This window comes from Euwallacea similis, chromosome 5 (assembly GCF_039881205.1).
Source record: "Euwallacea similis isolate ESF13 chromosome 5, ESF131.1, whole genome shotgun sequence".
Classification (NCBI taxonomy): domain Eukaryota; kingdom Metazoa; phylum Arthropoda; class Insecta; order Coleoptera; family Curculionidae; genus Euwallacea; species Euwallacea similis.
The window spans coordinates 2,983,164-3,010,783 of record NC_089613.1 but is presented as its reverse complement, the minus strand read 5'-3'; the positions used below and the strand labels follow the sequence as shown (position 1 = coordinate 3,010,783).

Below are 27,620 nucleotides of genomic sequence, written 5' to 3'. Positions count from 1 at the left end.
AGAATTTCTTTATCATATGATATCCCCAATTGCGTTCCACAAATTAGCAATCCTACCCTCTTATACAACGAAAAAATGAAACCTCTAAATGAGTTAAATAAGTAAAAAAACATTTTATAAAAGCAATTTTTTTGTATCGACAATTCCAAATTGTTTTCACTTACCACTTCTAACTGAAAACTGATAGGAAGTTAATATTTTGTATGTAGATCAAAATATTTTTACATTTTCACCTCCAAAGGGCGGAACTGCATAAAGTATAGTAATTTACAAAATTTAAACAATAGGCTTATTGCTCTACTTCCCAGCAATCATTTTGTAGGAAGTTATTGAGCATTTATTTCCAAAACGTTGATGTTCCTTAACAATTTAGAACTTTTTAGTTTTTAGAATTTTTCTACACCTGATACAGTTTTTAAATTATTTTCAAAAATATAGGCCACACAACATTAGGATGTGATTATAATTTCTTGGACTTTATATTTTGACGAATGACTGAAAATGATTAAAACAATAAATTGGAAATGATTTTTTAAATTGAAGAGCGAACTCTAATTTCCTGACAGACGATTTTGGAAAGAAAAATACGACCAGGATGACATAAAAATAAATGAATAAGCCTTGATTATCTATATCTCAAAAACTCTAGTTATCTTCCTTTATTAAATTGCACTTATATTTTACAAAAGTCCTGCTACTTCTAAAAAGCCAAACATCCTATGTCAAAACTTCAAAACAGACTTATGAAGAAATTGCCTACATCCAGCAAAGATCTACCCCTCCAAGTACCATAAAACATTCAGGTGTCCAATTCAGTCCGATACTAAGTCCTTTGTATGTAAATCTGCAATTATGTTTATTAACGAATGGGCTGGCGCTGTGAGCCACTGACCTACTGACGATGATGGCGCTATGTCAGCAGCTCAGGTCTTTGCCAGTTATTTTCGGTTCCGGACAATGACCCAAGTGACTCTTGAAGATCTCTCGGCTGAGTAAACGCTTCATCGAGAGATGAACTTTTTTGTCGCCTGAAACGCAGATCCGTGATGAAATACGTACTTACCTGATCATGACGGCCAAGTAAATACCTAATTACTTTTTTCCTCCCGACAAACTTTTGATGATGTGTAAAAGGTATTGCTACTCAGTTTCACGCAGTTTCAGAAGCATGTAACCAATTTTTTCCCTTCTACAAAAAGATGATTTGAGTCATTACTGAATCGAGAGCAATTTTCGGACATTGCATAAATGATCTCTCAAACCATATTCAATTTCTTCATTACGCAGTCAGTAGATATCGTCATCATTATGACAACTCTTTGACGCAACAATATCGCTGAAAGGTCATTGTGCTCGGGGGAGAGGGTCTTCAAAAGTTATGGCCGTAAAACGTACTGAGTACCGGAGCACTTTCACTTTCAAAGGTAGATGATCGTAGACACACCTATCCACAATTTTGGTCGATGCATATGTACTTCCCGTTTAGCGGTATTGGTTATAGCGGCAAAAATGTGTTGAATTGTATAGATAGTGAAGAAATATAGTTTATGGTAAATGTTGTTCCATTTTCAGGTGTCCAACAACGGCTAAACCTCTAGAATTGGTATAAATAAGGGGTTGGGGTAAACGGGCTGGCAACGCCCAAAAGCTTATTAATATTTTCAATCCAGCATAATCCATTTTGGTGCGATATGCAATACATAAACAAAAATACACACACACACACACATATGCACCTTGTAATATTAATGATTAATTATTATTATTGGTAGTTTTAAAGAATATCGTTAGAGTTCAATGTACTGCAAGGTCGTGCAAATCCCGTGATATCAGTTATAGCAAGGAAAAACTTTTGGTTTTGAACTAAATTGATTTATGATACTGAGTAGCGTAACTTATTAATTATATAGGATATTCCTGAAATAACAGTACGATGCTTGACCAAAAATTCCTTCACCAGAAATAAGGGATGTAGGCAAAGTTACCTATATTTAATATTGCCTCGTTTTGCCACTACAGGGCGCCAAACTTTTCAAATTATTACCATTTTCTGAAATAATTGTTAAATGGTTTTATCGATTTTCACTAATTTTAGAACTAAGAGTTACTACATAAATTGGCATTTTTTACGTAAGCGAGATCTTTTTTTAATGCGTAAAAATATTAACTTTCCATTAGACGCGTCAGCTGATGAAGCGCCCTTAGTCGCTGTGGGTCTGGGAGACCCGCATTAATAAACATCGTATTTTTTATAATTGTAAGGCGTTTAAAATACAATCAAATGATGAACAATAACTTCCTTGTTTGTGATATACACAGTGCTTTAAAATGCATAATTTACAACTATATTTAGACTAATTAAGAAAAATAAAAAAGTTTTAACCAATTAAAATTTATTTAGATACTTTTTAAAAAATGATATTGCTTACAATAAACGAAAATTACTCACTCTCTTCTGTTTCTATTATGGTTTTTTCTTCTAAACAATTTTGACATATTGTTCTTACGTGTCGACTCAAACACAAATAAACATTACATTTTTCGCACAAATACTTTGTCTGCATCTTTTTGTGTTTTTTTATAGTACGGTTTACATCATTATCTTTTTCTTATTTGTGCGGTAGCTCCAGGTAGTTCCTCTCTGGCTGACGCTTCGGGCCTATATTTTGCTAATAAGATTTTTAATTCGGGGGGCAAATTTGAAATTTATGACCTTCTTTCTAGATGTTCTTTCAACAAATTAAAAACTTTTTTTTTTAAATATATTCCTACCGAAAAATATACTAATTTCCATTCCCCAAAAAAAATTAATCGTGAGTTAATCGCTGCCACATTCAACATATGATAGAAAATTACCATTGGTCACCTTTTTGTAGATCTGGCTACATTATATGTGGCGCAGAGTTTATCTGCAACATTCACACCCGAGTTAGTACTGTTGTAAAAATCTATTATTTCGGCTTTTTTCATAGTATCATCTGCCACTTCTTCACAGGAAACATGTAGACTTGATAGCAACACAACTATTTTACCTCTCTTCGGAGACACGATGAAACAAGAGTTTCGTTTTTGGAAAAACCAAACACACTGCTATATCTAGGGCGATTTTTTGGTATAATAAGATTTGGCGGTAATTCTCTTCTGTTTTTCCGTACAGTTCCCACGTACAATAGCTTTTTTTCTTCAAGTGCTTTCACTAGCTTCAGACTCGTGAACCAGTTGTCTGCTGTAATATTTCTTCCACTGCCATAAATTGATTCAGCAGGTCTTAGGACAATTTTTTCGGACGAATTATTTGTTTTATATGAGCCTTCTGGTTGTAGACCGCAATATGCCTCCATAAATGTGATATAAAATAGTTTTGCGTCGCATAAACTAAACATTTTTATACAATATTTTGAAGGTTTTGACGGTATATACTGTCGAAAGCCGCAACGTCTACGAAAAGCAGGAAGCAGAAACATTTCATCTACAGTTACATTTTGACCGAGAATATAATGCGATTTGCAATTTTCATTGAATAGGGTGAATATTTGTCGTATGGCTGCCAGTTTATCAGTTTCTTTTCTTTGCCTTCGTGTAGGCCTATCATCGAATCGAATGCTCCTTATAAAAAAAGGAAATCGTTTTTGTGACATAGCCATTTTAAAAAGATCAATTCCTAGCCTGTCACTTGCACAAAAATCCAAAAAGTGTCGGTGATTTCCTCGGAATACTCCTGCCAGATATAATAGTGCAAAAAAGCTTGCTTTTCTATTACATCGGTTGATTTAGAATTTCGTTCCCTTGCAAAATTTATATACAGGGTATTTCGAATTCGACCCTCACCATTGGGATCTCGGAAACTAGAGGAGATACGAAGAAGTTTAAATGGGGGCAAAGTTGCGTAATCTAACGCTTGATCGAATACCATTTTCAAAATTTTAATTTTCCGAGTACTTCCGAAGATATCCGAGAAAAACTAAAAATTGGAGAATCCATTTTTATTTTTTTTTAGTGTTATTTGACACTAAGGAGTCCATCCACCAAGGAGTTGATCCAAAGTTTTAAATAATGTTTTATGCGGCTGTTGTCTTTCCGGATGTAACTCAAAATACATTTGAGCTGTTTTCGTACTGTTTCTATCAAATTTGTAATAAAGTCTTAACATATCTCGTTTCTCTTCATTTCTGAAGCTCATTTTCATTGGAAATCTGCGCACGCTCTAATCTTGTTTGAGGAGTTCTGTCATATAACGCGAACAAAAGAAAGTCTTTCGATGAAGTCAAGGCCAACTATGTAATATTTCTTTTTATTTTAATATTTCGGCTTTTAAAAAAGTAAAATATAAGAAGTTTTATATCAATGAAATCAGAATGAAACGCACTATTTTTCTGTCGAAAAATCCAATATGGCGCCCATAAGTAAAAATAAAGTTGATAATAGTAGCCGAAAGACGAAACGTCGGATGGCAAATCTGAATATGTCATCGTATAGCTGAGAAAAAGTGGCAATGAAAATGTGCTTACGGATTTCATCTTCCTTGTCAAATAACACTAAAAAAAAATAAAAATGGATTCTCCAATTTTTAGTTTTTCTCGGATATCTTCGGAAGTACTCGGAAAATTAAAATTTTGAAAATGGTATTCAATCAAGCGTTAGATTACGCAACTTTGCCCCCATTTAAACTTCTTCGTATCTCCTCTAGTTTCCGAGATCCCAATGGTGAGGGTCGAATTTGAAATACCCTGTATATATGTATGTCCAACCATTAATATAAGACCTTCATTAATTGTTTCAATCGTCGAGCGATCTTCTACAACCACCTCTTCTACACTAAGTTTTTCTTCCTTTTCTAGGACAATCAACTACCTAATTGAAACTGATACATTCATCAAGTTTGTAGTAAAGTGAATCAGCCATCGAGGTTCGAGCAAATTGGTTATGCGAAATTAATTTACTTTTTCAATGTTAAGATGACTGGATTTAAATGAGATACTTCGATGCGTCTCCTACGATGCAAAGAAATTGATGGCATTTCACTTCAAAGGTTAAAAAATTGATGGTCCGCCATACAACATTTTCGGGGTTATTAACACCTAAGTATGCCATTAACTTTCTGTCTTGGGAACAAAAGCTCTCTTCTGCTTATAATTATTGTAATAATACTTTTACTAAATATATGTATAAACGAAATTAGGCGCTATTTTCCATTTGCATCTTTGCAATACTAAGGACTTGATAATTACGATCTGATATGACAACGCTGGAAAATATAAGCACGTGGGTACCGATTCGAAGAAGGTAACTTAGGTAACCGGCACACCCAAGCTGGTCGTCGGCTTTTTGAATGCCGAATCAACAATAGGCAGGTATAATGTTGAAGCAACGAATATAAGGCGTAGATTCTCCTTTGGAATAATGCTTCTAATGATGAAATAGTAACCTTACCTTATCCCAAGTGATGACCCGAAAACTTTTAATATGATGACGATATTTTAAGCAGATGAAACGTGTTGAATACACGCAAATTGCACAACCAATCACAGAGTTCCGACCGACGATAGTACCATTCGTCTTTAACTGATGCGAGTTCGCTTTTGACGGATCCTTGGAGCGCCATTTAAATTTTAAATTTGCTTATCGTAGCTTTTTATCCTTTATTCTAATCAATGGTCCATTTTTTTATAGTAATTAAAACAAAGTGTGTACTTGTTTATTTATGTTATTTAACAATATTATGTTTGAATTAGATAATTTCATATCATGTCAAAAATATTCGCAACTTGTGACAAAACTTGAAGTTATGTTAATGAGTTCATTTGGCGTTTGATTGTAGTCAGTTAGGTGCCTCTAGCAGCATCTATGTCTGTTTCATGAATATACAATGACTCTGCGAAAACCTTCAAAACCAGTTGGTATAAGTGGAGAATGTAATTTGCCAAACTCAATTGGTTAACTGTGCAGTATTAAATTGCCTAACAAATTATGTTTTGTCAAATAATATAATATAATTTTGTTCTCTAAATAGAAAATTTGTCAACAATATCAAATTATTTATGGTTAATCTAATCGAAAAAATAATCCTAATCTTAGAATTAGAGTAAAATCCTTCGTCACCTAGACCAGCCGCAGCTAGGAATGTTACACTTCGACTTTACTTCCACCTGAAACAAAATTCCTTAACGTTAGCATTTAAATTTAAATCAATAAGAAAAAAGTAATATTCAGATTAATAAACTAGTATCTCACCTTTGGTCCGCTCAACATTCTAGTCCGAATCGCCCACCTTAGATCATCCCTACTATCCTGCCCAGGAATCTTTGTCCTTTTCCATTGTGATTGATAATAATGATAAAGAGCTACTGGATCACATTTATTGACACAAGGTCTTGACATTAACGGCCGAATAACTAGAAAAAGGAACCCTTGGACATGAAGAAAATAGAGACAGGACAATTTAATTAAATTCCACTTAAATAACTTATGGTTTATCTTATTATTGGTTATATGTTATTATTATAGTACAGTGAACTTATAATATTAGTAATATAGATTCTTTGCTACTTACTCAGACATAGAAATCTTGTTCTATAATTTTATTTAGATGTGACCATTTAGTTAACACAATATAAATATCACACACTTTATGGATTAAGTACACAAGTTTTACAAATTGATTTTCTGCTTTAAAGTCTCAATATTATTTACTTACATGTTGCACTGGATTTCATATGTTTATTGCTTTGAGAACTACTCGCTTGTAATTGAGAAGGCTCTCTAGTAGAATCAGGAATACTTTTAAATGTAGATTCTGTGGTAGCAGGTCTTGAACTACTGTCAATCCCTACATTCTGAGTAACCTTCTTTTTAAGTTCCTTTGAATTTTTATCATTAGTTTTTGTATTCTCTACATGAATGCAGTGCTCATGATGGACCTGCTTCCGGCTTTTGTTTTCAAATATATGAACTGCAATGTGTTGTTCTCTTTGTGCTTCGGGTGGTTTATCGGCAGTTGCATTGTGGTTACTTGGTCGTATGTTCTCCTTATCTAATTGCTTGTCACTTTCACTAATAATATTTAATTTATTATTATTAAAGCCAGTCGGATATGTGTTATAAGTTGGGTCCAAGCTCTTGGATTGATTATAAGATGTTTCTCCATACCAGGACTCGTGTTTAATCACCTTCTTTAAGTCTGAAATTAATGAATATTTATGTATACTTAAGGGTGTTAAATAAATAAAATCACATTGTAACACGACAATGTCACAATAACAAATTTTTGAAAAATGTATTGATATCGGAAAATGATAAATTTGACACTGAGATATTAAGAAAAAATTAATTAAAAAAATTATAATGGAGAAGACCTACATGTAGTGGGCACTATTTATACCATATATCATATATCATTTAGCATAAGAAACCTAATTTTCAAATTGTAGCTTTATAAAATATAAAACAATACAGTACCACTTTAAATAACCCCAAAGAGAAACATATCTTAAAACAATAAGTAAATTTTATTTAGGATAAGCTGTCATTTAGAAATGACATAATGATTGATGTTACAGCTCTAACTCAATATTCTGACTTTACAAACCGACTTATTTGACATTTGAAAATAGTGTTATATCATCTGGGACAACAATCTATTATAACTCTTTAAACAGAAAGAATTTTTATTTATGTGAATTCTGATTAGTATAATAACCCTAAAAACTTTCTTTTACTGCAAGAGTTGCTTTACTTTTTTTGATAGTGTATAGGGGTTTAAAAAAATATTCTATAGGCATTTTAGTACAAGCCATGGAGTAAATATTCAATTATAATTAGTAATATACTGGTTTTGTATTGAATTTCAAGTACTTACCTTTAATGAATTCTTTTAATTGTCCAGATGAAATATTCGTGTATCCCAATTCGTTCAAATATGATAAGACTTCTCTGGCATCTATTTTTTCAGACATTTCTACTTGTAATAATGAAGAAAGCTCTTATTCTCTGTTATTAATGGAATTTAATGAAATTCAAACGTTAAAATAACGATATATCTTAATTAACCAAAAAATACAAAAAAAGACAGTTAACAGCTGATAAGGTGACATTAGTACATTTCCAGCAAGGGTCTTTATTGTACTGCTGAAAACGAAATGAACTATTTGGTGATGTCACTAGGGAATTATTTTGTTGTTTCGTTTATTGCACTCATGCATGATGATATCGAAATTTATAGTTAAAGACAATTCTAGATCGAAATTTTCATACCACAATGCAGTCATCCAGATAAAGGAAGGTTGGTAAAGCTGGGGAAACTCATATGTTTTTTATATTGTACTAAAAAAGTGAGTACATCTTTTGCGTAAAACTGAACAAGGACGTGGACAGACGTTCAAATATAAAGTTCAATATTTTAACCACTAACATAGCATTACCCTTGTTTATGTTTATTGTGTGTTATAAACAAAGTTTTTAAATTTCTTAATCGGTGAATACGTTTTTTACTCGATTATTGAACAAGTTAAGAAAATACATATACTTGTTATGGATAAGTACGACGTTATAGGTACTTTAGGCGAAGGATCTTTTGGACGAGTATACAAAGCCAAACAGTTATCAACACAAAGTTTCGTAGCCCTGAAAGTAATCAGTAAGGTAAGGTATAAAGGCATTATTTCTGTTAATAAGGATAATTAGAATGTATTGAAAGTATATGTATAAATTAAGACTTATGATGAGTGTCGAGTGAATTTCAAGGTGCAACCTCCTTAATCGGAACTAATAATTGCATTAGGTGATTCAAATTATGAAATAGTTTAGGTTATCCAAAAATGTCTGAGATACATACTACATAATATACAAGCACATTTAAGTAAGTGGGAAAAGTTTATTAATAATTTTTTGTCCAACTCTAGCATTGAGGACAACTGAACTGAAATTTATTATACAGTGTGGGAAGTATAAAAAATGTTTGATTACATTTTGATCATAAGAAAGTATTTTTTATATACATCAGGAACAAATCTTGTATGGTCGTAATGTTGTCTCAACAAAATACTCAATGATTTAGTTGAGATGTTTCTCATTTTAGAGAGGCCGATCTGCGAAGGAATTGAAGGGATTTAGAAAAGAATGTGAAATCCAACGTGATCTACATCATCCCAATATTATTCAAATGCTAGATTCCTTTGAGACTGAAAATGAGGTAAATTGCTTGAATTTTTTTAAGCAATTATAAATGTAAAAGTTCCTCCATTCATTTCCTAAAATTAAAGAGCTAGACTACCTATGGAAAAATTAATAAAATATGAATTTGTTTGGCAAAACAAGTCTTTGCTGCTGTCTTAGTTTTCAAATGCTCAGTTTGCAATTTTAGATTGTAGTCATTACTGAATTTGCACCCAAAGAGCTTACTGGAATTTTAAGCAAAGAGGGATATTTGACTGAAGATAAAGTCCAAAAAATAGTGTGGGATTTGCTGTCAGCTCTATATTATCTCCACTCTAACAGGGTATTACATAGGTTAGCTTGTTTCAAAACATTAGACAAACAGTAATTACTTTCAGTTTTAGAGATTTAAAACCCCAGAACATTTTGGTTGACCTAAAAAATAGGGCAAAGTTATGTGATTTTGGATTTGCTCGAAATATGAGTACTGGGACGCATGTTCTCACTTCCATTAAAGGTTTATTTTTGTTTTAGTCTTAGGTATTCTCTTGTTACTAAATCATCATTTTAGGAACTCCTTTATATATGGCCCCTGAACTTATAGATGAACTGCCCTATGACTATAATGCAGATTTGTGGTCATTAGGTTGTATCGTTTATGAGCTTTTAATGGGGATTCCTCCGTTTTGCACAAATTCTATTTTGCATTTAATTAGGAAAATAAAGACTGAACCCATTAAGTGGCCCACGTTTCTTTCCCCAGATTGCACATCTTTTTTAAAGGTGAGCCAGTATAAAAATTTTAGTTTTTGGTAGTTAATTTGTATACATTTTTAAGGGCTTATTGCAAAAAAACCCTTCCAAGCGAATGACATGGAATCAGATATTAAGTCATCCCTTTGTAAAAGGACATATTCTTATGACAAAGTCAGGAACGACTATGCCGTTGACGTCTTCAATGACCGCTAGTGTGCAAGAAGCAAAAGAGCGGCAAAGAAAACACAGTATTTGTCAAAAACATTTAACGTAAGCTTAGAAACTCGTAAATTGGGAATAAATACGCATTTTTGTTGGTTTTATTTAGAGGTGCAATACCCAAAACGACTCCTCTAGTATCAGATAACCAAAAAGCACACAGCTGCAGTCACCTCAAAGAAGACAAATTAAAAAAGTCTGATAATGATAGCAATAAAAATAGTTGTGAAAACGGTAATTCAACTGGAGCAAGAAGAAAAGAACCTTTAAGGTCACACGAGCAAAAAGTATCAAAGGAAAATACATCTTCCCAAGATAATTTACAAGAGACTGAAGATCGAATTGTAAATCCTATATGGAAAGATGATACCGCAAGAAGCGGTTGTAGTACCCAGGATTTAGTAGAGGGTTTAAACAAGTGTAGGTGAAATTACCATAATCAAGTGTTAGTTCAATAGTCAAATGTATTATTTAGGCTTTAAGGAGAAACTAAACTTCATTGAAGAAAATCACCCAATGGAACCTGAAGAATGGATCGTGTTTTTACAGCGATCTATTCAAGAAGTAGTAAACGGCGAATTGTCTTCATTAATGCAACCCAACTTAACAAATATTATAGTGTCTCCATTGAGAAACTCAAATTCAAATAGTAAAGTTTCAAGTTGCGTGGCAAAACTATTATCTATAGCTTTTATTGTCAAGGAGACTTCGGAAGAAACTCTTGAACAGGTGAAAAAGGTATTAATAATAAAATAAACAGAAGAAAAAATAACATACTTATACCTACATTCAATTTTTATAGGTGTATTTAGAGGTGAAATTGGTTCCCAATTTAATATATGCCTCAAAACTGTTATTACGTAACCCCAAGTCAAATGTATCCCTTACATCATCTAGCTCATCCGACGATGAACCACACCCTTTAAAATCTAAATCTGCTGATACATATAAGCCATTAGATAAATTGGAAAATGAGGATTTACAAGCGTTGGAACACATCCTCATGTTAGTGTGTCATTTGGTGCATTTGAGTGACGATTTTTTGATGCAATTTTGTGATGCTGTTGTTATATTAAATGTTTCCTCTATGATTAATATGCTACTGAGATTAGGTAGGATACAGGGAAAGGAAAATGAATAGTGTGTGTACTCAAATACCAGTTCTTCCTTGTAGCAAAACGGAAACTAAGAATATCAATGGACGTTATATCAATTCTTACTCAAACTATTCGGAGATTGCCCGAAAACACCGAAATTGTAGAGAAAATAGTCCTAAATGAGCCAAAAACTGAAGAAAATCAACTTCATTTGGGAGAATTTCTGAGAAATTCGAATTCTGTAATGAGGGAAAGAAGTTGCCATTTTGTACTTCTAATAGGCAAATATTTCCAACAAGGAACATTGGAAAAAATATGGACTGTCGAAATTAGAGACACACTTGAAGCACTAATGTTTGATTCGATAGAATGTGTGAGGAATGTAAGTTAATTCAATTAGCGCTTTTATAACAAGAATTTAATTTTTATTTCTAACAAATGAAAGATACGTCTTTATCTTTTTTCAGGCAGCTGAAATGGCAGTTAATGATTTGAAACATAAGGAATTTTATTTAAAATTTTCCACCCCATTTTAAAGAGTTTCGAGGCAACGATGTCATTTTCAAGGGAAATGCATATTTGCCTATTTACAAGAATATAAATCTTTAGAATACAGAAAGAAAATGAATTAGTTAAAGTCAATGAGTATTAAATAGTTAATTGATTCGTGATTGAACAGTTGTATTAGCAAAGAAAAAATATGAAACGTACGATAAGCTTTTATTTAACTAATAACCGAATTGCACTTTTCTGTGATAATATTAATTATCTTTAGAGTTAATTCATAAATTATAATTTATTTGTTTTATATTACATGAGGTAATAAAATTAACAATTATGCACAGAACAATTTACAACAAGCCACAAGTAAAATATATTATGGTCATAACAGCATACTTATATAAAACTATTTATTATTAGTTAACCCCTTGTATTGTCCCAATGGAAATAACAAAAATATCATTAATATAATAACATTACGTATACAACAATGTATACAAATACATACAAAACAAAAATATATAACAAAGATTTAGTTGATCAAACCAATTTTCGCAACATAACAACAGTTCTGTAAAAATTGAAAAACATTTTATAAGTTTTCTAATCGATGTTCGGCGTAAAATTCTGAAAGCCTGATGATACAAGCACTCATTCGTTGATGGTACTGCCTCATATCATGAAGAACCTGATCCTCTTTGTCATGCGTGTCAAGGGCGAGGGTGTAGAACAAATGTCCTCTACTCGGAGCAAATCTTGACATTACCTTCAAGATGTCAGTGATATTTTAGTATACAGAGTAGTCAGGTTTGAATTGATTTGACAAGAAAATGCCGTTTCCCAACTAGACAAACATTAACGTAGATGTTCTAAACTTGATTTTTGAAAAATATTTAATGGCGAAAACAGCATTTTGATATCTATCACCGACTAGAAGATCTAACGGGTGTTTTTCGAAAACGTATGTTAATCTTTTCCTGTTCAAAATTTGAAGAGAAAACATGGAATTTCATGGTGAATTTTACCGGGAAAGCGGATGTTCAAAAATACTTTTTTTTTTCATAAAATAGTACTTTAGCATTCAATATTTAGAAATCTACAGATTTTCCCTTTAGAAGAGAATTGGATACTCTTGATACAAAACAATATAATATTTTGGTACAAACATTGAACAATTGTGTTCCTAACCATCCATGATGCGGCTCCAGAGTCTCCGAATAAGCCTTTTTGAAGAATGGGGTTAAATCTTGTGACGTTCTCCCACATTCACTGTCCATGATTATGCATTGAAAGAAAATGCTTAGAAAGTGCAAAGCTCTGAAATTGAAATGATTACTTAAGTGCTGTTTGTAGCTGAGCACCAAAATAAACACATTTGTAACATTAACAAACATTTTACCAACAATTTCCAAACGTTAATCCTTAAATATTATTGAGGTGTATATGTTGTATCTAAATTCTGTTTTAATTTATGGATATAGATAAAAAGAAAAAATATAGCACTTGCTTGCCGTATTCCAAACTAATGAATTCCTATTTATTATCAACCATTAATACGAAATTAAAATGATATCCCCATTATTTTTATTGCTGCAATAAGAAGGAATTTACCTGCTTAATTGGCTAATATGTAACTTTTTCCGTTTTTCATCATTTTACACTAAAAATATTAAATGAAAACAAAATTTATAAGCAATAAATAGATTTTACAGGGTGTCAATTTGAAAACTTCCCACCCCTATTATCTGGAAACGAGATAGACTTTTTCAAAATCGCCGGAACACGTCACTCTCTCAAACATCTTAAATAATAAAAGGAGTTAAGTAATTCACCATTTTAAAGGGCTTTTCCTTCTATACATTTTGGTACCTCATTTGTTAATTCGATTGTTGCGTCATTAAATTAGGCGTCTTTGATAGAATTGAAACTAAGATTTTTTTAAATTCAAGCATGCCTTGTGATTAGGAAATTGTTGTAATAAATCAATTTACTGTCAAAAGAAAAGATGCATTAATTATTGAAACAAATGTTTATGAATGAAATAAAATCCCTCGGTTCTTGAAAAGAAACATATGTAGAATATAATTTTTTTATTGTCTATTTTTATTTGCAATTGAATGTCATTTCGATAAATTTTTATATTATCTCACGTGAAAAATATTATTTACTTACTTGTAGTACTAGCCAATGTTTATAAGTATTCAAATCAATTCAAATTTATTACGATAATTCGAGTGTTATTATGAATAATTTTAAAAGTGGTATATGTAATTCAGCAAAGAACTGAAATTATTTTTATTTATGGAGAGCAAGAAAGATGCACAAGAAGAATAGCGGAAGTTTTAAATGCTAGAAATTCTAACTCTAATTTAAGTTACAAAGTCGTTTTGGAGTTAATACATTGTTAAGACCTGAAGCACAAAAAAATCAATATTAATTCCTGAAAAAATCTTCAAAACAGTTCGAGTTTCGAATTAATTTAGATTTAAAGCAGAGGCATACATAGCTGAAATCTGAAACAGAAAAAAAATCAATTTTAATTACTGATAAAAAAATGTATATTCGAAACAGTTAGAGATTTGAATTAATTTCGATTTGAAGCACAAGTGTACATAATTGATACCTGACCTAACAAAACTTAACTGTGAACCAAAAGAAATAACATTCAGAACTCACCCCCAAGCATCAAAAGGGTGAGCCAGAATCTCATCAGCAACATCCACGTTCATTCACAAAATGACAGTTAAACGCCGCTTACTTTCACTTACGAAATCATGGATATATTAACGGCATAACTCATGAGGACATAGAACAAAAAAAAACGGTTATCCCGATTATTTATTCAGTGCGTATTACGAACATCTTGCTCATCACCGCGCTAATATTCGAGTAAATATCTATGAAATAGTATCAGTATAATCTGCCTTTTGTAAGGATACAAGTGATCGACCTTAGAAACGATATGTGCGATGGTTCTAGATTTAGTAAAATGGGAGAAGAGTTGCGAATGCAAGGCAACAGTTTCATTATACATATATATACCCCTGCGGAAAAAAATATATTTCCAATTGCAAAGAATATTTCATAGAAAAAGTTTTTTGAGAAATGAATTTTACATAAAAATTGTTCTCCCTTGATAAAATCGATGTGTTCTGACGATTTAAAAAAAATTTATCCTGTTGCGAAATAATACTGTTAGGAAGTTGGGCAAATTAAAGACCTAAAACCACATTACCTACCTTCTAAGCCACAATAAGGCATTGGTTGCATACATTTTGTCCTCTACTTGTTCATTTAATATCATGTCCTCTAAATTTTGGTGTAATTGATCATTCTCGTCATGTTTTTTCCACAATTTCTGCAAGAAATATCTAAGTTTTATATTTGTTGGGATTCAAAAACAATTACTAAAAATTTGAAACTATTCATTTAGCTAGTTGTAAGTGAACAGTTTAAGACATTCTTAATAATAAACTAACCAGCTCTACTGAAGACCAGTTTGAGAGAAAAAACTTTAAGAAAGAAAGTTCTATAGAGTAATAAAAAATCATTAAGAGTAATGTTACCAAATTTTTGTAAGAAAAACTGATTCAAATGTAAATGTAAACTCTTTCAACCAGAATGTCAGCTAGTCAAATAAATTAACTATTAAAAGAATAATCTAATATCCTACCTTAATATTTCCATTCATGTCATTAACAACTGGAGAAAATACTTTGCCGAATTGTTCTAGAACAATTATATTTACTTATACAGTGGGTAATGCTTAACTCTTAACTAATGACATGGGATCTGTGAGACTGCATGTTTTATTTTGGTAAGTACCTACAATTTTTATTTTTTCTCTTTAGACATGTTCCTCTCAGTACTTTGTTAAATTGTGTTTTATTTTTATCCATCTACTGGAGAGGAATGTCCCAATATTAATTTCTGAATTATGATCTTACCAGAGCCTGAGAGATTTCTGATCAGTATCAATAATAAAAAGATTACTGAATTCATAAGCATAAATTTTTCAAAATCTAAGACACTATTTGAGTGACTGGGATAGGTGATAACATCCTCTATTTTTGTGCAGCAAAATCCATACATATTACAACAGGTGCTTGATCCAATAATGCCAAGAACAAATTTATGTAACCACATTGGGGGCCTTCATTTTGAACCTTAATTATAAATTTTTGTTTGCATTGTCTCTAATAAAAATAAATTAAATATTAACAAGCTAACATTACATTTACAAAAATGACTTTGGAGCTAAAACTGCTCTTTTTTTTACTAGGGATTTCTATACAAAAATTGTTCCTTGCAATGTCCCTTATAACCTCCCTAAGTTTAGTGCAATATTTTTGGAACATCCTGTATAACAGCATTGAAAAGGATACTTAAATTTATGCTTCACATGATTTTTATTGTATATTCATATAACTGATATTTTGGAGCGCTCTACCTAGCTAAAATTTCATTACTTAATTTATAACACAAAACAATAAAAACATTTATAATTCATTATATTTCAGTTTCTGGCGCGAAAAATATAATCAACAAATGTTACAATTTATTAACTTGTATATTTAACAAAAAAATATATCTAAAAGTTTTAAAAAAATTGGTCTCTTTGTTGAGTCTGACAGACTCCATGTCATCCATCACAAGTGATTGTGATATAGTTTTAACCAGTTAAGAGTAAGATGTTCTAAGCTGCATAATTATTAAATGTCTTTTTCTTACCAAGAAGAGCTACAATTCCACTGGAAGCTTTCAAAAACTCCACAGTTTTCAACTTTTCCCCTGCATCTGGAAAATGTATGGAAAGCACAGTGAATGCCGTTTTTAGCTTCTCGCTAGGAGCAGCATCGTTCTTCGTAGCCATTATATTTATATCATATTTTAATTTTATATGTATTTTTCAACCAAATATTAAACCAAGGTAAATTTTAAACAGACTAACGTAAATCTCATATGATATGGAAAGTGGATACAGCGTCGTAATGTCACACTTCAAATAATTACTCTAACTTCTAATTATTGCGCAAACCTAAATATTAGTTGGCAACGTTGAATGGTAGAGCGATTCAGCAATTTTGATTTAAATTAGAATTACTGTTATTTTTGCATAGAATTTCAAACAGAAAAACAAATTGAACAAAATATCTTTTAAAAATGTGTGCCAGCATAAGTTTTTATTAGACACGCTTTTATTTAATATTTCTATTGCGCTATTGCACTAATACAAGACTTGTGTATGCGGAATCAAACGAGATTGCTTCTGTCTAACGACTGACAGTCAGTGACATAACCTTAATTTCCTTTCACTTGCGGGTTTGCTTAAGCATTTTCCGATACTTTTCATTAATTTAATTCGTTTTTATTGTTTTCCTAATTTTTCCAAGTTAATACTTAGTGGAGAATTTCGTCAAAATGGTAAAATTAACAGCAGAATTAATTCAAAATTCAATGCAGTACATGAACCCAGTGAAAGATCGGGAACTTGATTTGCGAGGTATGTATCTTTGGATATTTTTAGTGTTTTATGATGTAAAAATCTTGAAACACGACATTAGAAAGTTAACTATATTACGCTAGTTACTATTAAATCGTTAGCAACAAATTTTATTACCACAATTTCATTTTGAACACCAAACTAACCCAAACAGTATAAAGGCAAATTTATAGATTGGCATAGAACACAAGCATGATATATGAAATTTGAAGCGTGCAGAATACATAAAAATATTGCTTTTTGAAAATTAAACTTAAATAATTGAACTCTGTGTAAAACATTTTTGAAGATGAAATGAAAAATGAAAAAAATGAAAACAATTTTAAAGACGAAAAGATCTACAGATATGTCTAAAAAATGTATGTTTTTAGTAAACACAAAGATTTCCTACTTAACTTTATTACAAAAATTGAGTCTCAAACACCAATATAAGTTTTCTTTTATTTTGGCAAGAAATAGGGTGTTCTCATTAAAAGTGTCCAATTTTGCCCACTTTGAACTTAAAGTCAATTTAGAAACATTAAGTTATCTTTTTCTGTAAAGTAAATCATTTAATTCCTTCATTCAAAACGTTTTTACAGGGTATAGAATACCAGAAATTGAAAATCTCGGGGCAACTGGGGACCAATTTGATACAATCGATTTTTCAGACAATGATATTCGAAAACTTGATGGTTTTCCTTACTTGAAAAGAATAAAGTGTCTTTTATTGAACAATAACAGAGTAATGTAAGTAGGGTTTTGCTAATTCTCTCTTAAAGATATGGTACAACTCCAATAATCCAGATCAATATAATCCAAAACAGTTTGGATCATAAAATGAATTGGTACAAGGGAAGATAAACTTATTTTATATATGATACATGTACCTATGCATACATACAAATTTTATATGAAAAATAAAGAGTATGATGATGACATAAAACCAAACTATATCATATATGAGAACATAAAACTACTGGGGTAACTAGCCAACCTTTAATAAAATTAATCCAAACAAAAATAAAATCCAGATTACCAGAATAGCAGAATTCTGGATTACAACACCTATAATGTGCAGAAAAGCCTGCTCAGAAAACTAAAGAATTCAGATTAATATAGATTCCAATTATTGAGGTTGTACTATATTAAATACCCATTTTTCTGCAGAAAAATTTTAATCTCTCTGGCTCTAAATTAAGTTTGAAATAATATTAATAACTTTGCGTTCTAGTCGAATTGCAGATCATCTTGAAGAATACATTCCCAATCTAGAATCACTGATTCTAACTGGAAATCAGATAGAGGATCTTGGGGATGTTGAATCTTTAGCATCTTTAGAGAAGCTCACAACACTTAGTTTGTTGCACAACCCTATAACAGCCAAACAACACTACAGACTCTACCTGGTGTTCAAGCTGCCTCAATTGAAATTACTTGATTTTAGAAAAATCAAGCAAAAGGAGCGAGATGAGGCCAAGACCTTGTTCAAAAGCAAGAGGGGCAAGGAGATTCAAAAAGATATTATCAAAAGGTCAAAAACTTTTATTCCTGGAGGAAATATGCACAATTTAGCTAAGAGTAGAGGCGAGTTTTGTTTGTTCTTGTTTTCTAAGATTCATCAGTCTTGAAATGCAGAATATGTTTTTTACTAGTTTTTTTTCTACAGAGGATTGGGAATATTATTTTTATCTTCTTAAACCTGAACAAGTACATTTTTAATTTTAGGCTTATCTGATGAAGAAATTAAAACTATTCGCGATGCAATTAACAATGCGAATTCCCTAGAGGAAGTCGAAAGGTTACAAAAGATTCTGCAGTCCGGACAAATTCCAGGAAATGAACAGAATGGTAATTTTTTATGTAATTTACAAATACAAGATCTTACTATTTTGACTATGGAATTACTAAGAGAAACCTGCTCAATATTCAAATTAAATAACACATTTTCTTTTATGCACAAATAGGTACAAACTGTTTCTTTATAGGATTAGCAAATGGTTCATCGATGGAAGTAGACTAGGTATTCAGCAACTTCTTTTCTTCATATAACATTGCGGAGGTAAATTTATTTTCCTCATTAAACAAAATCAATCAGTTAATTCACCCAATCATTAATTAATTGAAAAAACATCATAACGTTATTGAACTGATAAGAACAATAGTCAAATTGAAATTCCTTCTAATAATTTGAATTTGTTGTCATTTTTTGTCAGTGATTACTTACTACTTAGATGTTAGTTATATTAAGGTTGAGAAGCGATTAAATAACTACACAAAGCAGTCTTTTGTAATAAAATTGAAAACACGCAACTTGGTTGTTTTATTACCTTTTATTTTTTATTTAACGGTGTTACAAATAATATTACAGTGATTGAATTGTGAGTATGTAAAATGTGTGAAACTCCCTGAAAATCTCGATCGGTAAGAAATAACTTTTTTTAGTGTGAGATAATATTCCAAACAAAATAAAAAATAAATGAACAATCGGATTCGACAATAAAATGTGCGCACTAGTTCCGAGTGTTGTGCTTGAGTAGATGGATATTGATACGAAGTGGATATAAGATTAAATTGTATGAAATTTATATCAGTATGTGGAAAATCTTACCTATTTCTTAGTAATATAGTGCAGTGATTTTCCTTGAATACAAAATATTTGCAGAATTTTCAATAGAAATCATTTTATTAAGCAAAATGGCTAACTTTTTGAGGCCACATGAAGCATGCATCGTTACATGTACCTCATTATGGAACACGTCTCATTAGTGGAACTTTCCCCTACTTTTGTTAACATATTTTGTAAACTTGCTGTTTGTAAACATAGGCGGAATTTGGTTTGAAAGTTACAAAATAATTTTGATAGAGATTTGTGAAGTTCACTAAATGCCATATACTAAAATAAGTTAAAATCTATAAGAATAATAATAAAATATTTTTAAATAAGCTCGATTTGAATTAAACATTTAAAAATTAACAATATACTATATCAGTTACATACTTAAAATATTTAATGAAACACTGGTGACTTAAAAAATACACCCCAAATTGAGAATTTGAGCGTACAGAGTGGGAAATATATCTGCCAATGCTAACAACGCCGTAGTATCTGGCCTTTCAGCCGGATCTGGCTTCATGAGTAAATTCAACAATTCCTGCATTTGTTTGCCATATTTTATGTTGATGGGTTTGAGGGTACCCCGTGCAATTGAAAGGACTATGTTTGATATCTAAAAAATAATATCTCGTTATGAGTTAAAAATCGAGCATATTGAACTTACAGGTCCTTGAAACATTTTATCCAATTCACACAGTTCGTAAAGAACACAACCAAGTGCCCATATATCTGTTTTGTTGTTGTAGGGCTTTCCATCGCAAATCTCTGGAGCTGCATAGTTGCAAGTTCCGATTATGGTGTTGGCCAAGTAATTGCTGCAAGTAAGTAGAATTACTGAAACGTTTGCCGTAGTGGATTACTCACTTTGCCAAGAGTTTGGAAATTCCGAAATCGCCAATCTTTAATACGTCTTTTCTTAACCCGGTAATAAAGATATTTTCGCTCTTTAAGTCCCTATGCACAACCCCCTTTTCGTGTATGTGGTGGAGTCCTAATATTATTTGGCAGATAAAATTCATCACGCACTATGAAAAATTTGAATTTTTGCCTCTTAATACACGCTCTTCCAATTTTTTTATTACCTGCGGATCCAAATAACTCAGAGTTTTCCTCCTTTCATCTATAAATTGTTGCAAATTTCCATGACTTGCGTACTCCATTACAATGCAAAAAGATTGATGTTGCATGTAACTATCGAAGTACTGGATAACATTCGGATGGCTCAGAGATCTGAGGATTGCCACTTCGTTTTTGGCCTTGCTTTGATCGCCTCCAATAAGTTCAATTGGGATCTGTTTTATTACCAATTTCTCTTTATTGTGCATTTTTCGGCAAAGGTACACAACTCTGTATGGAGAAAGGGAGTTTTAGCTTAACAGAACCTTCTTTAAGTGTCGGAACGATTATTTTAGTACTTACCCGAAGGTACCTCGACCAAGTTGCTCTAAAATGTCGTAAAATTCCATTTTATGATTTATTCTTAAGTGTAGAAAATTTAAATCTGTTCGTTGGGACAGAAATCAAATTTATATACAGCACCACTATTCATTCAAATTTTTTTATTAACAAATATCACAAATAGTGAAAATACACGTGTACTTTTTATGTTAGCATATTTCACTGCTTAAAATTATTCGTTTCGGATTGGTATCGCTGATCATGAGGTCCTTTTCGCAATGTTGCCAGCTGCAATTGAAATTGAAGATTAAATATCATTGATAATTTAAGGAGTTCCTTAAGTTTTTTTCTACTTGTAATAACACACCTGTTGCCATACATGTCCCGAATAATTATTTTATCAGTGAAGAGAATAGAGCTTCTTAACGTATGATTAGTTGTGCTCTCTTCATCTACGTTAAAGAAATGTAAATTGGTATGAATGTTTTTTACTTTTGTTGGATCCAGAGAATTAAACTCTGCCACTGCTCGTCCATTCATCCTTGAACCGCTCATTACGAGATCTTGGGTGCTAAAATGCATTTGTAAAGCATTAAGGCCACTTGTCTCCTTACGATAATAATACTTTGTTTCTATTTGAAAAGTTATGGAAGTGTTGCGGTAAAATAGGACCATTTGCAAAATACCCTTTATTGACGTAGTCCTATGCGATACATGAACTGAGGCTTGCAGTTGCGTCCCTAAAATATCAACATCAACATATAATTCATAAATTTTATTTGAAATATTACCACAAAAAGGACTAGATTCTCTAGAAGAAAAATACATAATACCCTCTCCCTTAACGTCCTCCCCAAACTGACCGATTTCATCCACTTTGTACATAGGATCGATCATCATGGAGGAAGACTTTTGCAAAAGAGGAAAGCAATGCCCTTTTTCGTAGGAGGGCATGCCTCCTGGACAATTATATGCCGTAAATTGGCAGTAATTTTTGTCCTTTTGATTAAGATTGTTCACTTTGTTTATTATAGTCTCCAAGAATAATTGAAAGGCTCGTATGTGGCTGCATGCCGAGTCTCGGTTTAAGGTGCCTCCCTCTGAAATTTCAATTTTTTTAAAACTCTTTTAGGACTAAATTGAATGCCTACCCAAATAAGTATCCACTATGGAGCTTCTCGCATCTTTGCATCCTGGTTGTTGCTGACCCCCATTCGGAAAAAAATCTACATGCCCAATTGGCTCCCACAGCCCAAATCCATCTGTAACGAACTGAATTTTCACTTTTAACTTTTTTTCCATGTAAAAACATTATCACGTTGATACATACTGGACTTGAATCCGTATGTAAAACGTCAACAAACTCGGCATCACTCCTGTCCAACTTCTTATTTTTTTCTCTAAAGTGATTGCGCCTGAATAAGGGACTTGCGGCGTCGAGTCCTAAAAACACCGTTAAAATCAGTAATTATGTTTGTATTTAAAAGTGTACAATCAGTTACCAGTTATTCTGCCAATCAAGTGGTTTTTCTGTTTAAGCGTTTCAGATGCGGTTCCAGCTACATGAGCTCCAAGAGAAAATCCAATTAAATGTATGTTCTTCGGATTTAGACCACTTTCAACCATGGTAACCAGCAAGATACCTAATTCTCTTCCTACTAACTCGGTATTTGCAGCTGCTGATGTGTAGTGTGGCCCTCGAGCTCCCAATTTCCAATCAACCAAGACCACATTACAATCGTACTAAAATTAATCACAAATCGACTGTGAAGGCATTCAATGCCAATCAAATTAATTTCGATGTTTTTCGGGTTTTGAATCAAATTTCAAGGAAATTTTTCCCTGATGCTTCATCCCTCCACAGTTGCAGTAAATATTATTAAAGATCTTGAGGCAACGGGCGGAACAATATTTTATGCTCTCGGCGATGACTGAGGCTGCAACTGGATTGTCCATGGTATTTATTCTGTATGCATGAGCGCGCGCATTGATGGGAGGGGCCGCAGTGCAAAAAAAATTTGCTGCAGTATACTCTTATAATCTTAGTCGAAGACAATAACATTTTCCTTCCTACTAAAGTTATTTTCGGGTTAGAAGATTTCGATAGCCTTTCTGGTGATTTAAACTTGTACCGTTGAGATTGTGGTAAAATGCTCACCTAGTTGAAAAGGATTTTGAGCTTTTGTTTTTTCTACGAATGTAAGGGTTCTCTTCTTTCGTCACAGCGGTGAAGAAACTGAAGTTCCAGTTTCTGTATGTGGATGGCGTGTCTGTTTTTGGAATCATGGAGAGGGTGATCTTGGACTTAAAGGAGTTTGGACTAAGGAAGAAAAATGGGTTTGGGCCATATATTCATAGAGTCATGGACAGGAACGGAAAGGTATTGGAAAAATATACTATCAAAACCATTTAAAACCAATTCGAAAGAGCTTGAGATCGTCTAAAAATAAATGAGACCCTTAGTCAACACCGGCTTGTACATCGGCATCACAAAATGAAGTATAAATGTTGTGTTATAGAGTATAGAAGAAGTTGTAAGTTGGAACAAACAGAAAAGTCAGTAGCAGTGCACTTCAGAAGGTCAGCAGACCTTTTTTTATCGACATGTACATCTTACGGCAATCTCAACTGTATTACCTTAGACTGACCAAAGAAATTATCAAGATCTTCAGACATGATAATAACTTCAATGAAGAAAGAGAAGTTACATTTCTCAACTCATATTTGAGGCATGTACTACATCATATGTCATGCGTGCTGAAGCCCCTCCCACCAATTTGCGCGCTCATTCAGACAATATATTCATAAATACGACAGACGATCTAGTTGAAGCCCCAGTTATCGTCCTGGAGCAAAATGGGTCTCTTCGCTCATTGCCTTATCAGCTCTAATAATGTCCATCGCAGATGTGGACAAAGCGTTAAAATTTTCTTGGACCAACTGCTTAAAAACCCAAAAAACATTTAAAAATATAATTTGATCAGCTGAGAAAATCTTCATGGTTTGATTAAGTTAAGATATTTTTTGATGTAATAAATAAATAAACGATACACCTCTGAGACAAACCGGGTCAATATGGCGCCGGACTTATTTTTTCAAGGTGCGTTTGTCTTGTAAGTGAACTATAAATATTAATTTATGCTAATAATGAATATATTTATATCGTTCATTTCGAATCGGATTGAAATTAGCTTTTTATTAGTCTCAAGTTGCAATTACCATATACAGTTTTTTTAGTGAATTTTAACTTTTTTCAATGAAGAAATTCTTATGTTTGCGTTGTTTCAATAGTCGATGTCTCATGGTCAGTTTTATTGCCAAACATTCAATACCGGCGTAACTAAGATAATGAACTTTCACAAGTGTATACTCATCATCAAGTGTATACTTATAGTCAACTATAGTAGCTCAATGTCGTGTTAAGGAAACCAGTAAAAATATTTTTGTAGAGAATTATCTATTAATTTTTGCTAGTGTGGACATTTCGAGTCTACTGCGGGTTTCTTCAGAAGAGTATAAGTTGTAGAAGCTCAAGCAAAATATTGCTACACAGTTTAAGTAACTATCCTGTTTGGAAATCAAAATTTTCAAAATTTTGAAAGTTTCCCCGGAAAAATCATTTCCAACTTTTCCCTCATTTCCAATTCTCCATACTAATTTTAATACCTACAAGTTTCAGGTACGAATCCTTGACCATAAGAGCACCTTTCTCATTCCAGTTGCTAGTGTAACCATGTATTAAAACCTTCAAAGGTTTAAATACGTTGAAAGTGGATTCCCTTAAGGACTTTCCCTCATCCCCGTAATGTAGCAATTCCGCCAAGGACGCATTTTTCCTTGTGAATAAATAGAATTTCGTGTCCAGAAATCTAGGATCATCTGGCACTTTTTGTAGGGGTGAGTTTTTGTGCGGTAAACTAAAGCATCCTACCACATCTGTAATGGCATGTAATTTAAAAAAATGCGTAAAGATTATTGGTTAATGCTAGCCGTTGCATAATGAGGCTTACTTTGTAAAATATAAATTTGGGTCGTATGAAAATTTAGCAAGACACGCTTTGAAGGCTTCATGCATGCGAGGTCTGTTAAGCCAAGATTTTAATTATCATTAAGGAAAGTAATAATATAATATGCTTTATTATTGTTATTATTAAGTAATTTATTACTTATTTCTGCATGCGCTCGATTTAAACCTATACGACAGTCAGTTTTCTTCGATATTACATAATTTTTTTGTAGACCTGATATTGTTAGCTACAACAGTGACCAATAATTCTGTATCATAATGCAGACTTGCACTTTATCTCTGGTTTACTACTTTTATTTCCCATTTAGTTCCGGCGCATAAGTGTAAGAACAAAATTGCGATACTCAAGTTGTAATTTTTATATTTTTTAACTCCCATATTGCACATTTAACTATTTTTCACTGAATATTTCGACATTTTTGTGCAACTTCATAAATTCTCGAAAGTATAATATTAAGTTTAAAATGCATTGATGGTTGCGCGTCTGGTATACCTAGTCCTGTAGCCGTGACCCACCTTTAATTAAAATCAATTAAATGACAACCACTGTTGCAAAACTGCGAAATGGACTTCTTAGGTAACGTGGTATTTCAAGGCAATCATGTACGGCAAAACTTTAATAAAACTGGATGATTATTTTTAATTCAGTAACCAGTTTCTGTTTTGAGAAGTTTCATTATTTCCCTAACAAAGGAAGGGTCAATCTTAGCGAGTGATCTTCATGGGCAATGTGGAAATTTATTTAAAATACAAACGTTGACACCTCTTCACATTAGTTCTGGTTAGTTCAGGTTAAGGACCCTGCAAAATTGCTTCTTCGTGATTAAATTAACTCACCATAACAAATCATTTGCGTCGTTCGTTCTCTGTATTGATTAAGTTTCTCTCTAAGTCTTTCTTTCAGTTTTTGAGCAGCTTTTATCGGAAACTGGGCAAAACGTGGATGTGAAAAGAGCTGCCCATTACTAAACGTTGCACAAATCAATACGAATAACAACGTATTTCTTAGTATCATTTTGTCTGAAATAGAGAATACATAGAATAACAAAGTGGAAGTGATTCTATGTATAAATTAGTGGTGATTTACAGAGCTTTTCTCGAATTTATTTCATAATTTAATTTTCGGTCAGAAATGAGAGTAACCCTCTCCATCCTATTGATGAATTTCAGTCGGTATGTTACTAGCTTACACTAGTGGATATCTCTTTAAGTGAATAATAATTTCTTACCTAAGGGTCTTGTTTAAATTCTGTTTCTTATTTAAGTATACGCATATAAACCAAATCAAATCCAAAACACAGAAATATCCCGCGAAACGAAATCACCTTAAAGCGACTTAACATTTTACACTCCTCTATCGCTTAAGACCGAAATATCATCACTGACGGTATTGACGGTAATAATTGCAACCAGAATACTCTCCATTCAACTTTCCCTTTTCTTCTGGTGGTCGCTAATTCTGATATTGCAACACAGGCACTCATACATATGCATGAGTACCTGTGTTGCAATATGGTATGATCAATTATGGTAAGCTTAGTTGAGGAAACAGTAGATATATAGGTACTTCCTATTTTATATGTTTTTTTTTGTTAAAAAAATGTACATTTTATCAAAGCAAGTACCTTTTAAGAAACAGTACGCAGCATGAATACATGAGAGCAATATGCATTAAGACAAATACTTCGAATATTTCATAATCCACTTCGGGTTTCCCCGATTAGCAACTTACTCGAAACGATTTAATTTTGTTCCAAAATCCTTTCAATCTGACCAATTATTTTCTCCCCTAAATTGAGGCGTTTCTACGATTTCTGCAATTCTGAAGCAGCGTTGTTATGTTTAAAGCTAATTGTTTTTAAACTATTTTAAATTAGCTTAAAATTACATATTAAAAAATCACATTGTTTTCACTATACTATATTTGAGTTAAATTTTTCCACGATTTTGTAATGACCTAAATCAACCTGATTTCCTTTCAAATCTTCCATAAATTATAAAGAATTTTCCACCAATCTAAATTGCCTTAATTTTGTTCCATTACGTCCATGTCTGAAGCTGTTTTTTTCCACGACATTCTATTTCATCCGAATTAACTTGATTTTGGTCCAAAATCTCAATAACTAACTAACCTGACAAATATTTTCTACAATTTTCCTGTTGTCAGTTTTTGCTTAATTTTGTTTCAAAATTCCTTTAACCTCACGATTTTTTCATCATTTTGCAGTATTCTGAATTGACTTGGTTTTGTTCCAAATCTCCCCCAAATTGAGGCGAATTATTCTCCGATTTCGGAGTAGTCTTCCTGGGGATTTTGTGCAAATAAAACCCCATTTATTGCTCAACTCAATGGTTTATTAATTAATTTGTTAT

At 32.3% G+C, this 27,620-nt stretch overlaps 7 protein-coding genes across 8 annotated transcripts; 2 read left to right on the top strand and 5 right to left on the bottom strand.

The window, feature by feature from the left end:
- The first annotated feature begins 999 nt into the window (after window positions 1-999).
- On the top strand, window positions 1,000-11,835 carry fu (STKc_STK36 domain-containing protein fused). Of its 2 annotated transcripts, none has more exons than XM_066390251.1 (11): window positions 1,000-1,080; window positions 9,074-9,187; window positions 9,359-9,504; window positions 9,555-9,667; window positions 9,722-9,933; window positions 9,989-10,176; window positions 10,235-10,545; window positions 10,601-10,863; window positions 10,928-11,237; window positions 11,300-11,604; window positions 11,690-11,835. In XM_066390251.1, exons 2-11 carry the CDS (start codon window positions 9,158-9,160, stop codon window positions 11,756-11,758), a joined length of 1,947 nt encoding a protein of 648 aa, XP_066246348.1. In that variant the 5' UTR covers window positions 1,000-1,080; window positions 9,074-9,157; the 3' UTR covers window positions 11,759-11,835. The 2 variants fall into 2 exon arrangements, with proteins under 2 accessions (XP_066246348.1, XP_066246347.1); XM_066390250.1 differs by lacking the exon at window positions 1,000-1,080 and adding an exon at window positions 8,434-8,637.
- Window positions 2,599-3,644, bottom strand: LOC136409277 (piggyBac transposable element-derived protein 4-like). Its single transcript, XM_066390687.1, has 3 exons — window positions 3,089-3,644; window positions 2,867-3,023; window positions 2,599-2,659 (listed from the first exon to the last, which is right to left on the bottom strand). Exons 1-3 carry the CDS (start codon window positions 3,642-3,644, stop codon window positions 2,599-2,601), a joined length of 774 nt encoding a protein of 257 aa, XP_066246784.1.
- Hyls1 (Hyls1 centriolar and ciliogenesis associated) lies at window positions 5,764-7,971 on the bottom strand. Its single transcript, XM_066390270.1, has 4 exons — window positions 7,856-7,971; window positions 6,695-7,177; window positions 6,232-6,392; window positions 5,764-6,146 (listed from the first exon to the last, which is right to left on the bottom strand). Exons 1-4 carry the CDS (start codon window positions 7,950-7,952, stop codon window positions 6,096-6,098), a joined length of 792 nt encoding a protein of 263 aa, XP_066246367.1. The 5' UTR covers window positions 7,953-7,971; the 3' UTR covers window positions 5,764-6,095.
- Window positions 11,836-12,168: 333 nt separating the features above from the next.
- LOC136409004 (glycolipid transfer protein) lies at window positions 12,169-16,665 on the bottom strand. Its single transcript, XM_066390268.1, has 5 exons — window positions 16,455-16,665; window positions 15,397-15,452; window positions 14,963-15,081; window positions 12,890-13,040; window positions 12,169-12,489 (listed from the first exon to the last, which is right to left on the bottom strand). The coding sequence occupies exons 1-5, from the start codon at window positions 16,594-16,596 to the stop codon at window positions 12,316-12,318; spliced, it is 642 nt and encodes a 213-aa protein (XP_066246365.1). The 5' UTR covers window positions 16,597-16,665; the 3' UTR covers window positions 12,169-12,315.
- Window positions 16,666-17,052: 387 nt separating this feature from the next.
- On the top strand, window positions 17,053-19,518 carry U2A (small nuclear ribonucleoprotein polypeptide A'-like U2A). The gene is made up of 5 exons (XM_066390267.1): window positions 17,053-17,226; window positions 17,808-17,955; window positions 18,440-18,792; window positions 18,934-19,056; window positions 19,194-19,518. The coding sequence occupies exons 1-5, from the start codon at window positions 17,145-17,147 to the stop codon at window positions 19,226-19,228; spliced, it is 741 nt and encodes a 246-aa protein (XP_066246364.1). The 5' UTR covers window positions 17,053-17,144; the 3' UTR covers window positions 19,229-19,518.
- Window positions 19,519-19,985: 467 nt separating this feature from the next.
- Window positions 19,986-21,389, bottom strand: LOC136409000 (serine/threonine-protein kinase Nek8-like). Its single transcript, XM_066390263.1, has 5 exons — window positions 21,242-21,389; window positions 20,905-21,169; window positions 20,687-20,847; window positions 20,487-20,637; window positions 19,986-20,435 (listed from the first exon to the last, which is right to left on the bottom strand). The coding sequence occupies exons 1-5, from the start codon at window positions 21,286-21,288 to the stop codon at window positions 20,235-20,237; spliced, it is 825 nt and encodes a 274-aa protein (XP_066246360.1). The 5' UTR covers window positions 21,289-21,389; the 3' UTR covers window positions 19,986-20,234.
- Window positions 21,358-26,687, bottom strand: LOC136408996 (pancreatic triacylglycerol lipase-like). Its single transcript, XM_066390257.1, has 10 exons — window positions 26,477-26,687; window positions 26,085-26,267; window positions 24,891-25,156; window positions 22,723-22,963; window positions 22,551-22,663; window positions 22,372-22,492; window positions 22,012-22,320; window positions 21,846-21,960; window positions 21,588-21,791; window positions 21,358-21,508 (listed from the first exon to the last, which is right to left on the bottom strand). Exons 2-10 carry the CDS (start codon window positions 26,260-26,262, stop codon window positions 21,430-21,432), a joined length of 1,626 nt encoding a protein of 541 aa, XP_066246354.1. The 5' UTR covers window positions 26,263-26,267; window positions 26,477-26,687; the 3' UTR covers window positions 21,358-21,429.
- Window positions 26,688-27,620: the final 933 nt, after the last annotated feature.